This window comes from Pyrus communis, chromosome 10 (assembly GCF_041283825.1).
Source record: "Pyrus communis isolate YQ-2024b chromosome 10, ASM4128382v1, whole genome shotgun sequence".
NCBI lineage: Eukaryota > Viridiplantae > Streptophyta > Magnoliopsida > Rosales > Rosaceae > Pyrus > Pyrus communis.
The window spans coordinates 2,392,402-2,408,033 of NC_142574.1; the positions used below are offsets into that span (position 1 = coordinate 2,392,402).

Sequence of the window (15,632 nt, forward strand, 5' to 3'; positions counted from 1 at the left end):
CCCAACTCAAGGATGAGAGGATCCTTTTATAATTATAATAATTATGTTGTATGGTATGTAACTTCCTTCGAAGATCGTTTATATCGAATGTGATTTTCATGCTATAAATGGTGGGTTACTTTGATGATTAAAGTCTCTCTTCAACTTATTATCTTCCGGGCTTAAACTCATTCCCTCCCATTTATTATAGATTAGTATAAAATATTGTTTATAGTAATATATAAAAACATGATCGTCGTGCTTTTGGTTGAACTCATAAATTGGTTAAGATTGTTTTTGGACGAGAATTAATTTATGCCGCACAAGAAAGGGAAGAAGAATACTATAAGGTAATGTTAGGAAGACTAAAATTTTAAACTAAATTGTCTAAACCAAATGATGTGAGCAATTAACATCATGATATTACCAACTAGGTGTTGCAAAAAGAAAAGAACTCCCTAACCCTAGAGAACGAATAAAACCGAGCAGCGTTAGTCCAATCTATTTCCAATGGGAGTATATACTCGAGATATCAATAAGCATGAATCTTGTCGAGTTAAGTTGTGTGTTGTTTAATTATTGTTGTAGTTTGAAATAATTCCATAATATCAAGTCTCGCTTTAAGTGAGTAGGCCGGAACTTCATATTCGCTACCTTGAGCTGTAGCATGATAAACTTTTGGGAATTTTAACGAAAAACTTTCGGGACTATTCACTTTAACAAAAAACCACATTTTACACTAAAAAATTAATCCTAGTACTATTCACTTTCCCCTTTATTTTGTTCTTATCATTAAAGCTCAAAGTTTTCAAGCCATTTTCATTAATTGTCCTTAAACTTTATAGGCTTAACAAGATGCACTATCAACATCACTGATATTATCTGAACTTAACCATCTAGATGTTGGGTAGAAATGGGCAACAGTTATGGCAGGTGGGTAACCGCGGTTATTTACCTATAACCGTTTAAGTCCTTACCCGCATAACTGTTTACCCGTTGGGAAATTGCATAAATAATTATACTCATACCCATAATTACGTACCCATTTAACTGTAACTGCATACCTGTTTATCCATTTACCAGTTTTTAACCATTTACCATTTTTACCCATGTACCATTTTTTTACCTATCTGCACGTTTTTTTTAACCCATTTATAGGTGTTTCAATTTTTAAGTTCTCATACCATTCCAATAATTGAAATTATAGTTTAGAGATATTTGCAACTACATGCACCTTTTTGCTCGGTCCAATCAATTCAAGTTTCTTATTAATTAATGCAAGTTAACTTTTTTTTCTTTAAACAATCCCCTTAAGCCTTACAAAACTTATTTGCCCTTTTCTGTGAAGATCAATTGAAGGGAATTTTATATGTGCCCTACAATTTGCACCTTATACCTCACAACTTATTGGAATAAGAAGGGAATGCCGTGAATTTGTAGGGTATGCTGCAAGTTACTTAAGAAAAGTGAATCAGTAAGAAATCAAACGCTATTGGCCTGGCGTGCAGTCTGGATTGTAATAACCATGTTTCATGCCCTTATTCAAGTAAAGCTCTGATCAAGTCATTTGGCTCCGTTGGAAGCCACTAACTCTCACAGCATTTCCATTAACAAGAGAATCGAGTTTCGTTTTCCATCTGATCCTCTAAGTTTTATCAAATCATGTGACCTTTCGGGATCACACTAAGTATATTTGGATAGAGCTTGATTCCGCGAAAGCATAGGCGAAAACCATTCATGAATCAGAATTATAATGAAAGAGATTTAAGCAAGTGAAGGAAAGGGTAAAATGTTCATTTGAACCAATAAATGGTTAAACGGATACCCGTTTATAACCCTAGATAATACTCATAATCACCTATTTAAATTTCACTGGTAAACGATTATACCCATAACCGTTTATTTGTTTAAACGGACATCCGTAACCGTGAATTTTAAATGGGAGGGTAACCATGGTTACCCATATCCGGGAATATTTTGCCCATCTCTAATGTTGAATTTTATCACAAAAACCCCTAATAATATTTAAAATAAAAACTCCATATATTAATTATGTATTATTTTAATATATTTCCTATATGCGGTTCTATTCTCCAACACAGCATAAGATAACCAACCTTGGACACTAGGGGTGGGTTCAAAAAACCGAAAACCGAACCGGACCGAGGCCGAAAAAAACCGAACAAAAAAAAAACCGAACCGAAATTGTCAAACCGAACCGAACCGAATCTGACCAGTTCGGTTTCGGTTTTTGAGGCTCGGAAACCGAACCGAACCGATATATATATATGTATATATATAATTTTTTTGAATATTTATAAATAGTTTAGTCATACAATCATAACAAAACAGAACTTGTTGCCAAGTTGGTTTCAGTGAAACTTTACAAGCATGGAGGCATGGGTTCGAACCCTCATGCCTCCAGGATTTGTGAGATTATTTTTAATTTTTTAATCTTTTTAACAAAACCCTTAACTATAACCCTAACCCTCCTCCTCCTTATTTTTCATTCCGCCTGGCCTCTTAATATGAATGTGAACTTTCATATTTCCTTTTTTTTTTTTAAATAATTTTGGAGGGAGAAAAAAAAAAAAAAAAACCGAAAAAAACCGAAACCGAACCGAGAAAAACCGAACCGAAAAAAAACCGAACCGAAAAAAACCGAAAAAAAATTGAACCGAACCGAAATTTCGGTTCGGTTTCGGTTTTGAGAAAAAACCGAACCGATTAGAACCGAACCCAGCCCTATTGGACACACATGTTTTACAACATCATCTTAGGAGCCGGAAACAGAAGCCCACCCTCGACAAATCCCACATATCAAGTTTCTCCACTTCTATTGGAAGCTAGTAAACAAAAGCCACTCTTTTCTAGCAAAAATCATTTGAACTGCGACTCTCAAATCGCAAAAAAAAAAAAAATATAGGTATTATGTTTTTCCGGTAACAAAAGATAATATCCAACCCCACAGACTAGTTAGTTAGTCTCGCTATAATCGCTATGAGGTCAATATGGTAGTTCTTTAGCATAGTACTTGAGGTAAGTTGATTGAGTTTGTTAGGTATACTGGAAAATGGTGCATTTTTTTTTTTTTTAGTACATCGATATTTTTACATTAGAGGAAGAAGGAGTTCAGCTAAGCCACACAATGAGCAGCATAATTTGGTATCGAATCCGCCATCAATGAGAGTCGAACCTAAGACCTCTCACTTCTAAGCGAATAGGATACCATCAGACCATAATATTAAATAGCGGTAAATAGTGCATTAAGATAAAGGGATTTAGGGTGCGTTTGTTGCATCAGACTGTTCCGGACTGGACTAGCTGCAGGGACTAAGCTGGACTCTTAGATTAGACTAAGCTGGACTAACTTAGTGAAGCGTTTGATGCAGTGTCGGACCAAGAAGCAGGATAATTAAAACAGTGTTGTTACCAGTTTAATGTTTGCTTAGATTAGAACTACATTATTGTTCTATTTTAATTGCTTTTTATATTAAAGATATTATTAAAATTAATAATATTGGATTAGAGTGAGACTCAATAAAAATATAAAAACCAATTTTTCTTGCCAATGAAAGAAACATACATAATTCAGGATGTGTTTGTTGTACCGGACTATCTTGGATTGAACTAACTTTTGGGACTAAATTAGACTGATTTGGCTTAGACTCCGCTGGATAAGAATAGTGAAGTGTTTAGCGTTCAAATACTTATTAATTCATTTTACTATTAGTAATACACCTTTTTTATCTTAAAAAAAAACAAAATACAACTATTTTTATTTGACTCTCTCTCTCTTGCCCCGTCTCTCTCTCTTTTCTTCATTCATTTGCTTTGGTTCTTCACGCCGAGATTCGCTCCCAGTAAAACTCAAACCAGAAAAAATAAAACCCACATTTTTTCGTCTTTGCATTTGCTTTCTCTTGAATTCAAACCTATATTTTTCTTCTTTTAATTTACTTACTTTCTCTTCAAATCAAACTCAGACAAATCCCCAATTTTTTTTTTCAATTTGTAGAGGCTTCGTCGGATCGTCAGATCTGCAAATTCATTTCAATCGACCTCTCCAAATCAACGTCAATTGATCTTGCAGAAGAAAGAGACAAACTTGTTGGCGCATCTTCCTGGCAAAGCTCTTGGTAAACTCGAGTAGGGCGCGACGGTTGATGCGGGATCTGGAAGAAGAAGCAAGTTGAGGAAGACAAAGACAAAGTGAGTTGAGGAAGACGAAGACCAAGCAGACGAATCGAAGCGATGGTCTTCGCAGTCCCATCCTTTTTGGGCGTTCTCGCTAAGACCGGTTAGTGAAGAGTTTAGTTGGCACGAGTCCGACGTAGTCCCATTAAACACAATCCTGGCTCGCACCAAACACGGGATTAATATTCTTAGTAAGCCAGTCCAATCCAGTAATACTTAGTGAGTGCAAACAAACACGCCCTTAGGGCCTAGATAGAAGGATGGTTTTTTCTCTATTGCCTAATTGTTATAAGAGTTTTTATCTCTCATGATATTGCTGGGAGCACTAAATGCACTGATTTCTATGGGTCATGTGTTTCTTTCAACATTGCCTTGCAACATTTGTGATTATTATTTTCTATTTTCATATCTCTATTTTCATATAACATTTTCTTGTGGTCATGTTCTTCATCTATATAAATAGTGTATTTAATACTTTCATGAATATAGACCACATAGCAATTATCGAAACCAATAAAAGCCATTAAATTACAACATATTAGTCAGAACATCTAATCAAAAGTAAACCCTAATTACTACCAGTTTGTACCTGCAAAATAACTCAATGTGAATGAGTTAGTAAACCCTAATTACTACCAGTTTGTACCTGCAAAATAACTCAATGTGAATGAGTTCGTGCTTCGATCTTCTCTTCTTTTAGTTCCTTATAATTCTCTCTCACAGAAGGAGCGTATTTTAACAAAGTTGACTTGAGAAGACAGACCAAAGACATGCCTATATCTGTTAGTAACCACTCCTCTTATCATGGAGTCGGTTACAACCAGTTTCCTAAGAGGTTTCAACCACCTCTGAATTCAAAACGATTTCATTTAATTTTCCTCTATAATATGAATTAGAATTAAATATGTTTAGTCCAATACTAATATCTATACAATTACTTACATGTCAAAGCACATATATACCAAAGATAGTTTGGTCTCACTCACATTCAAAGTAAATCTCTTAGGCCATCTTCAACTGAAGGGTCCAGATGGCCAGAAGGGCGAAAATAGCCCTAAAATTGTCTCTAACCGAGGGCCAATCCAAAGGGCACGTGGGCCCCACTGGACAAAAAAGGGCCAAAGGGCTTACCGGCCGGCCCAAACGAGCCAGCCAGCCAGCCTCAGGCCGGGCTAAAAAATTTGAATCTCAACGGCTAGCTAACGTCAGCTAGTCGTTATTTTTTAATATTTTTTTTTTTTTTGTTTTTCATAGTTTTTACAGTTTTTTTTTGGCCAAAAATTTAAAAATAACATTTAATTAAGGCACAGAAAAGTGATTGGTTCTATGTGGGGATGTTGCTTTTATAAACATGTTTGATTGCTCAAACCTCTCCCACAGCCGATGTGGGACAAATATAACGGGTGCCACACATGCAAGCTTTAGCTTGCTCAATTCTCTTCCGACGTGGGACAAATATAATGGGTGCCCCAAATATATGTTTCCTATTAGAGATGGTAAATGTGCTTTTAATTTAAGTTGTTGTAGTTTTTAAATTTAAATAATATGTTTGGCCCTATGACCCTTTGACCCTCGGTTGGAAATTGGTTTTTGTGACAGGGCTAAAACGAGCCCTATGACCCTCGGTTGGAGATGGTAAAAAATATGACCTTGCATTGTTTATTAAAATATTAATTTCTTGGAGGACCTGAGGTCTAAAACAAGCCCTCTGTCCAACCTTCAATTGGAGATAACCTTATAGGCTTGGGAATGGGCTTGGTAATGAGAAATTGTTGCATTTCTAATGTTTGGTAAGAGTGTCTTCAAGAATACTAGGTAAATTTTGGTTATTGTAGCTAGTCAAATCTACTACGAACAATATTTGCTATTTTAGCTAAAGTTAAAATGGTTTAATACTATTTTTTCCTAAACTGAACAACGCAAACCCTTTTTCTTCTCTTGAAGGCCACAAACAGCACAATTTTATAATTTTTAATATTTAGCAAAAATTTAACTTTTTCTCACCCTAACTAAATTTAGTTAGTTAGTGTTCACTAAATTAAGATAGCTTGCTTGTTGAAGCTTGAATTTTCTCTGTCTAATGTCATGTTTGAAAAGTAATTTCCTCCACCATTGGAAAATAGAGGGGAAAGTGATGCTCTCTATCTTGTGGTGCCTAAAATAATCCCAAAAATTCTAGAAGTGACACGTGGATTTTTACTCAAAAAAGACAAGATTGCCCTCATTAAATGGGCAAACTTCTCATATACTTCCACGCGCAGCTCATCACCCCTAAAGGTCCAAACAGCTGAATATGACTGCCCACACCTCACATGCCTGGGGCAAGAAAAAGTCAAGACATTAAAGATAAGGATTAATTACCCAAATCTTATCTTTAATACATTCCCAATTGAAGATTGACTTCATTCAAGTAAGTAATCCCTATTTAAATCAATTAGGAATATTCACACCATTATCTAAAAATATTATTTCCCATTTAATATCTTGAGAATCAGGGCCGTCTCTGAAATTCTAGGGTCCTTGTGCAAAATTTGTAAAAGAGGCCCTCCTTGAGATAGTTTTAAGTTTTTAAAAAAGTATGACAATGTACTGATACTAGAAAACATTCATTTAAATCAAAACAAAGCCACTTATATAATAAAATTAAGAAATAGTCATTTTTAGGATGTTATTATTGACATTCAAAATATCTCATTGTACTCCAAGTTTTATATTTAGAAAGAAAAAAAAAAACTCTTATAAAGAATGCACAATGCGGGTTTAAAATGCTAACAAAATCAATTTTTGAATATAGAACATTATTACATGATGTTAGATGGCAAAAATTTAGGGGCCCCTTCAAATTTGGGGCCTTGTGCGACTGCACCTTTCGCTCTCCCTCAACGCCTCCTCTGTTGAGAATATAGCCACTTAATAATATGGTCTAGTGATATTGCTCATCACTTGTAAGTGAAAGGTCTTAGATTCAATTCTCGCCAAAAGCGAATTTGAACCACATTATTGCTAGCCCATTGTGAGGCTAAGCCTACCCGACTCGCGTTAGTGTAGATATATATATATATATATATTGAGAATATTCTCTCCATAAACCTTGGCCAATAGGATGCTGTTGGATGTCTGACTCGAGCCTATATGACATGACTGATCAATAGAAATACTCTAATGCTTCACCTTTGTCATATATTCCATACATCTCATGTGTAGGGTAAAACCCTACACCATGGCCGGCCCCTCCTCTTATAAATACCTCAATCTTTACCAAATTTCGATAAGTTTTTGCTACCCCTAAAAGTCCTAAACACTTACTCTTTTCAAAGAAACTACCTTAGGTATGGGAGATCCACTGGCCTAACCTCCCATCTCGTGGACGCATGAGGCTTAGGTCTTTGATCAAAGCTGTTGATTGTTTTGCAAGTGTATTTTCGTCAAGAGTGAAGATGGTGAAAATTTACATCGACATATCCAACCTTGGGAAACAATTTCCATCTCATGGGAAACCAACTTAAGCATTACTTACTTTCTTCTATGACAAACCTACCCTCATTAATAAGTAAAAATTAATACCTAATATATAAAAAAGTGTATTTCCTTGTTTCTTCCCTCTCACTGCCAAACACAGGAAAGAAAATTTCCATTTCTCATCCCATACGAAAAGGAATGAGATATCATCTGCCATCAATTCATGTTTGCTTACCAAACGTATACGTAGCCTAATAAAAAAGGACAACGTTATGATATTAAAGATGTTATAGGGTACGCGGGAAATAAAGTAATATTCATGAAGCAATTGTTCAAACGCCAAACGTTTTGATTGCTACAAGTTAAACAAACTGCAATTGGCATGAAAACTTGTTCTAACGCCTCATTAACAGCAAAGCAATCGACATGAAACAAACTGCACCAATATTAATATATGATGTAGGTTAATCAAATTTGACTGAAGTAACGACTCAGACTACATTGAATCTAAATACCAATTAAAGTGATAGTCTTTAAACACAACACTGGTTCTCCACCTTCTACGCTCCTAAATTTAGACCTATACCCTTCATGGGTAGCTTACATATATGATACTCCATTCATTCATTGCTTGACTCGACCAAATATATTGTTTTTACTATAGCATCCATACAAAAATCATATGGACTCCCGAATCTGTTACGTAATGTTTATTGCTTCCTTGCTTTTATGTCTCTCCTTATCTCCAGCGCCATTTGCAAATGCAAGAGCTTCTCCAATAGTCAGAGGTGTTTGCAAGCAAGCCCGAGACAAATTAGGACGAGACTATAAGCAATGCATAAGGGCTCTTTGGCGAGATACTCCAGTTCGATTAGCTTCTAATCTCAAAGATCTTGACATAGCCATTCTTAAATTAGCACTAGCAAATGCAGGACAAAGCAAAGCTTTCTTTGAAAGTATGCTCAACACCACCAACAGTGTTAAAGGCACCAAAGCTATAAAGCAGTGTGTACGTTCACATGATTTTGCGTTAGGGGGTTTCGTTTTCACAATACAAGGAGTCAGTGACGGTGACAAATCAAGCTCTGAAGTCCTCACACAGGTCCAAGATGAATTTGTTGGTTGCGAAAGAGCGTTGACCCTTGATAGAGTTCAGCTTCCTAATTTATTATCTGCAAAACATTTTTTGACCATATTATTCAGAGATGTTGCATTACTTGTTACTTCTCAGTTATGAAACATTTAGGAATAGATACATGAATATTGTGTTAAAATTTAGAACGTATCTTACGTATCAAATAATGTATCTATGATTACTACAACAAAATAAATGAACGAAAGAAGATGGCTATTTTGTTTTTGAACAAAAGAAGAAGGTTATTTAAACACTTAATAGAGTGAGTCATGTATCTTCATGACCATGAAATTGGCAAACTTTTTAGGCTTAACATGACCCTTCATCAACATTATCGAGATCGCCTCAGACGTGTCATTCCGTGCTGGTGGCAAGATACAAGTTTCAGGACAATATCGATGTGGTTAGAAAAGGACTTTCTCTTTCAATATTTGACAGAAATTAGGACCCCTCATAATTTTGGTCGCTGAACTTGAAGATTCATTAATGTCGTCCTAAAGTTTACTACTGTGCATCAATCTTGTCGCTGTTGTTGCATTCTATCCAGATCCATTTCATTGATGTGGAACGTTATGAACGTGGTTTACCAAATCGCATATCAGGTTGGAAGAACCTGATGCTTTCCATTAATCATTGCAAAGATATTTACACAGATTGTCAGGCTGATAATTCACACGTTTGTATTTAGCTGAAGTTATTCATGATATCAAAATTAGTTCTTGTCCTTATCAATAGAAGAGTCCATAGTAAAGTTGGACTGAGATGGTGAGCTGATATCTGGTCTTGAGCTGCGGATGGTGCGGAGAAAGAGAAGACGTTTTGAGAGCAGTTATGCACTGATCAACTGAGGGAATAAATCGAACATGAGGACTCCCCAAAGCGGCTCTTTCATGGGTTAGACACCATAGAAGTTGTGCTTAGGTTGTCGGAGTAAAGGAAAAAACGAACAGGTTCACACGACTCATAAAACAGATAGGAAATCCAAGTTGTTTTAGTGCAGGCATTAGCAAGTACTCTACATTCAGATTCCACGCTTGAATGAAACACTTTTGGCTGCTTTCGGGAGCACCAAGAGATTAGCTTATTGCGAAAATTGCGAAAATAAATAAGATAGCCTGTTGTTGAATGACGAGCGTAGAGGAAGTCGGCACAGTCCGGATCAAATAAAGGCACAAATGGTAGGAGTAGACAGTTGTGGACGAAGGAGGCCATGATCAGTTGTACCTTTGATGTAACCCAAAATGCGTTTGACAGCCATGAGGTGAGACGTGCTAGGAGAGCTCATGGGTTGGGCACGTTTAAGCAGAGGTCCAAAGCATACTTAGTCTGAGAGATAAGCAAGCCATCAAGGCAGAGCGATTGTAAGCCTAAAATATAACTCAAGGATCCCTGCAGATCCTTGATACCAAAATCTTGGCTTAAAACATGAATGAAACCATCGAGATTCAAGAGCACTGGTGTGCGGCTGGGCCTCAGACAATGTCATAACCTTTCTGGAGGGGTCGGGCCGACAAACCAGTATTGGAGAACGAAAATGAAGCTTATTATTATTATCTAAACTTTTTTTTTTTTTTTTTTCAAACCATAAATTTTGTTATTAGATATTAGATTAGTTACTGACGAAATTTGAACCCATGTCAACATGCAATGGCTTAACTCCTTTTCACCATTGTTGTAAAGGGTCACTTGTCTAAACTAGATATTAATTAAAACTTTTTGTCAACCAAAAGAGAATGAAAAGACATTTTTGTCATTTATCATAACAAAAGAGTTAAAAACAGTAACATAATTTTACAAAACAATTTTCCTTCTTAAACCTCATCTACAAGTAATTTTATCATCTCTAATTAAAACAAGGGGTAGATAAGGCTTATAAATATAAAAGAATAACGAATATGCATTTAAGGAACGTGTTCAGAGTATATAACTAACTAGAATATTAAAAGAAATAATATAAAATTGAATGAAACAAAGGATGAATCCTACACCAAGAAGACTCAAAGATGTCGATGCGGAAGTGCTTGGACGCCGGGATTGTATGTCTCGATTCTAAGTCCTGAAGGGGGTGTAAAACAAACATAAGTGGACCAAGTTGATATATATATATATATATATATATATATATATATATAATAAAACAGTTATCAACATACTAACTCCCAGGTTTTATGAAAACACATATATAATGATCTATGTTTTCCGAAATGTAGCATGTCGTGCAATGTCTCAAATCATAACTTGTATATATAATAATCACTAGTGAATGTCCGATAACCCCCGGGCCCCATGTCAGCTTCCCGTCTTTGAGCAGACAGTCAGAGGAAAATACACTCTAGGCCCCATGTTGGCTCCCCGTCCCTGTGCTAAATTGCCAGAGGAAATACACTTCAGGCCCTATGCCAACACCAAACCGTCGCTCAGGACGGACCGTCTATCCCTACGTCCCATAGCGGAAAGGACCACTAGGTAAGTACAAAACCAGTGAACATATACATATTGAAAAGCAACTTCATAGTATAAAGTCATCCATCATCTATACTATAAAGAGGTGTTCTAAACATGTTCTAAATATCATATCATCATCCATCATATATTCTATAAGAACACGGGTTATAGGAAAAATAGTAATAATTCAAACTAGCCTTAGTAAGCATGTTATCTCATAAAACGTTTCATAAAATATAGTCATCAAATCATGCTTTTCATGTATGCATTTCTACTATCAAAACATGGGGTCCACTCACAGTACTTTGCCGTCGAAAAGCCATGTCACCTAGCAAAGATGGAAACGCCACAATTAATTGTCCCTAAGCACATAAATGGTACATTTAGTCGAACTCTACTCAAATGATTGAATTTGGAAAAACAGACTTCATAAATGAGTCCAGGACGTCGAAATTAGCCTAGGAAGGCTCTCGAACGAAAACCTAAAAAGTCAACCCTAAAGTCAACGTTGACCGTTGACCGTTGACCGGTTAAAGTCAAAGTCAAAGTCAACGCTGACTGTCGAAGGTGGTGGTTAATTGTGTTTAAGGGAATGGATGAACTTATGCTGGCTAGTGGTGGATGAGTGAGTACGTAGCGACGACTGGTGATGGATGAGCGAGTCACGACGGCTAAAGGTGGTTGGTGGTCTAGGTTCGAGATTGCCAACATCATAAAAAAAGAGGAGGAGATAGACTGAACTTTGTCCAAAAGTAACCTTGCACCACCATATATACCTCCTTGTTGTGAAGCTCTTTCCTTTTGCTTCTCTCTACCACTATTATCACCACCGCCCCCATCCCACATTGCTCCACCACCCCCATCCCTCATTGCTCCACCACCCCAACACCATGTGGCCACCACAATCACCACCCCTACTACTTCTATTGCAGGCACTTAAGACAACACCTATACTATCACTATCCTGTCGACAATCACTAGGTGGCACTTGCACCAGCATCGTTGTCACCATCACCTCATATGACCACTTTGTCATGGTAATAGTGATGTAGGCACTACAATAAGTATGGTCCCTATATTAAATATGGATGTTGGTAGCTTCTCATATACCAAAGCCATGCTTTTATCTATTTTAATTAGTTTGCATTGTAACTACAATGTGTTATTAATTGTTTATCCTACCAATGTAAGGTAAGCTCCTATTTAAAGAGCTCCATATGTAAGATTAAGAAGTCAGTTTGGTGAATTATAATCAATCTAAGAAGAGAGTGAATTTTCTCCTCCTTAAAATCAAGTGTGAGGCTTGGTCGTATTGAGCGATTACACGATTAGCGATGTGAGTGATTCCGTTGCCCCTGGTGGAATGATTCCCAGGTTTTATCCCCGTAGAGGCGTGAATGATTCTGTCCCCTTTGGTTGAGTGATTCCTAGGTTATCATCCCTCGTCTCCCAAGACTCCCTTGACTTCTCTTGCATCAAGTGGCATCAGAGCAGGTTTTCCACTATGATTGAAGATCATGGCTGTGATTTACAATCTGTTTGAAGAGCGCATTGTCGAAGAAATTAGTTTCGTCGATTGGAATTCCCAATTTACTATGAGTATGTCAATCATGATGATGATCTCAAAGAAAACTTTTTCGATGAGTGTTCTCTACTAATTTATGGCGAGCAAGATGAAGATTACAAGGCTATGTTTAAGGTGGTTAATCACCAGTGTTGTTTGTAACTTGGAGTCGATGCCAATCCTACAAGATTGATGTTCATTTTTCAAAAGAAATTGTTGCTATCATGAAACGGTTAAGGGGTGCACAGAACTTGAGAAAATTTTGGAAATCAAAGACCAATGTAAACTTGAGGATGAGTTTTTTTCGGAGAAGAGGAGTATGATGTCGGCACTACAATAAGTATGGTCGTATATTAAATATAGATATTGGTGACTTCTCATCTATCAAAGCCATGCTTTTATTTATTTTAATCAGTTTGCATTGTAACTATAATGTGTTATTAATTGTCTATCGTACCAATGTAAGGTACCCTCCTATTTAAAGGGCTCCATATGTAAGATTAAGAAGTCAATTGAGTGAATTCTAGTTAATCCAAGAAGAGAGTTAGTTTTCTCCTTCGCAGACCAAGTGTTAGACTTGGTCATGTTGAGTGAATCCACAATTACCAATGTGAGTGATTATGTTGTCTCTGGTTGAGTGATTCCTACGTTCTATCCCCGTAGCGACGTCAAGCGAATCCATTGTCCCTGGTTAAGTGATTCCCAGGTTTCTATCTTCTGTCTCCTTGAGACTCCCTTGGTTCTCTACTACGTCAAATAGTCACTATATTAAATAACGAAAATTTGAAAATAACAATGCCTATTAATAAATTAGTCATTAGTATGTCCATGACAATCCACAAATTTCTACTGAATTTTTTGATAAAATTCTCACAAACTCCACTATAATCCAAATAGAATTCAATTAAAATCCACATAAATCTATGAAAGTAAAATAAACTCCCTCAAAATTCAAATATTCATAATTATATAAAATAAAATAAAAATACCATCAAACTCTACATGATACACCGTCTATGATTATCTTAAAACTATTAGATCTGATTTCTGAAGCTAGGAAGATTTTGAGCAAACAGTACAAAAAAAAAAAAAAAAAAAATTTGCCCAATTAAAACCACACTAGTTTTCTTTGGGGATGGACCAAGGGCCATCTGTGTGACGGGTGCAACAAGAGCAGGCAGGTCACACTCTACTTTTTCCAGTTCGTCTTTTTCCTCTTGACCGACCTATGAACTAGTCAGTAACAAGTTTGTCTAACATGATATGGGGATGGATGTAGAAAAAAAAAATATAAGAAATAGTGGATGGTGGTCGTGAAAGGTTACTTTGAAACAATGTAAAATGTTTAGGTTGTGATATAATCGTAATTGCATACATTTTCATGCCCTTTAGTTTAGATTCTTATTATGTTTTTGAGTGAATTTAGTTCATTTCATTTAGTTTTATATTTTTCTTAGATTTGAAGAGTGAAGATGAAGAAAGAAGAAAAAGGAGCACTTTTGCGATTGAAATGAGTTTGGCGTGCTGGAAGCAGAGGCTATTTGTGCGGATCAACCAACTTTACGGATTAAACTGTAATTCCTCAGAATGAACCAGCTGTTGAGCCTTATACCATTGGAAAGATATGGAAGTTAGCTTTCAGAGGAGTTTTATGGTTCGTGATTCCGAGTTTCTTAAAAGACGTTATAGTGGTTCTTGTACCGGACTTCTGCTAGCAAGGTTTACGCGAGATTTGCAAAGAGATTTCAGATTTACAAAGTTTAATAAAAAGAAACATGCATAGCAAAAGGGAAGCTTTTAGAAGAGTTCAAGACTATTCTAACGGTGCATGGTTAATATATTTAATAGTTTGGTGTGCCACATCATCAATATATTAATCCAAGTCAGAAGAGAAATTCAAGAGTCCTGTTCAAGTAAGGATTTCAACATTTGTTTAGGAATAAAAGAGGAGAGATGGAGGGACATTTGGTGGACAGAGTTTTTGGGAACATGCTTTTGGGATTCGAAGGAATATAAGGAGCAGATCGTAGCAAGAAGTAAAAAGGAAAGCAGCAGCTGCCGATCATCTGTGAGATCCATCATCGTCGTGTGGAAGTGTATTTCATGTTTTTCAGAATTTTAATTATGTTTTCGCATTTTAGGAGTAATTAAACTTTTTTTTTAGTGTTAGGATGATACCCTAGCATGGATGTTTATGGTTTTTAATGTTATTCATTGGATTTCTAGTTTCTTTGAAATGAATGCTTAATCATTGATTGAATTGTTACTTTTTGTTTGAGTTCTTTGACTGATCACCTTAGGACTTTGCATCTAGTGAGATAGGAAGATGAATTTGAGGCTGAACTAGCAATATAATTCAATTAGCTTCTTGTGGTTAGGTGTGGTAAATTACATTATTGCTTGACAAAGAATAATGGTTTGCTTGGTTCTCTTGTTTTCTAGAGCGTAAAGAGTCCTATTTTCAAATTTATACCTTAACTAGGGTAGATTACATGTTAGGATATACAACCTCTGCCTGAACTAGGAGAGAATCATTCACTTAAGGAAAACTATGGTCTAATGTGCCTGACAAGGACTTAGATACGGGAATTATCATCTAAGGAATCGAAAGATCTGTTGAATGCATTGAAACCTAAACTAGATTGCTTGTGGTTGATTCCTAATCCCTAGACTTTTCATCACTTGCTTTAAAACACAACGTTTTCTTCTCTTTAATTTCAGTTTTTACTTAAGGTTCTGCTTTTATTCGTTTATAAAATCATCACAACAAACTTTTTACTTCTTGAATTAAAATTATTGATTAAGATCGAGTCTCGTCCGTTGTTTGAGTTTATATTTTTGGGTTTGTGTGTC

At 36.1% G+C, this 15,632-nt stretch overlaps 1 protein-coding gene across 1 annotated transcript; it reads left to right on the forward strand.

Moving 5' to 3' along the window:
* The first annotated feature begins 8,317 nt into the window (after positions 1 to 8,317).
* Positions 8,318 to 8,872, forward strand: LOC137727879 (uncharacterized). Its single transcript, XM_068466715.1, has one exon. It carries the CDS (start codon positions 8,318 to 8,320, stop codon positions 8,870 to 8,872), a length of 555 nt encoding a protein of 184 aa, XP_068322816.1.
* The last annotated feature ends 6,760 nt before the right edge of the window (positions 8,873 to 15,632 follow it).

What these genes read in the sequence shown, in the direction of transcription:
- LOC137727879 (XM_068466715.1), top strand. Translation starts at nt 8,318, where the DNA reads ATGGACTCCCGAATCTGTTACGTAATGTTTATTGCTTCCTTGCTTTTA.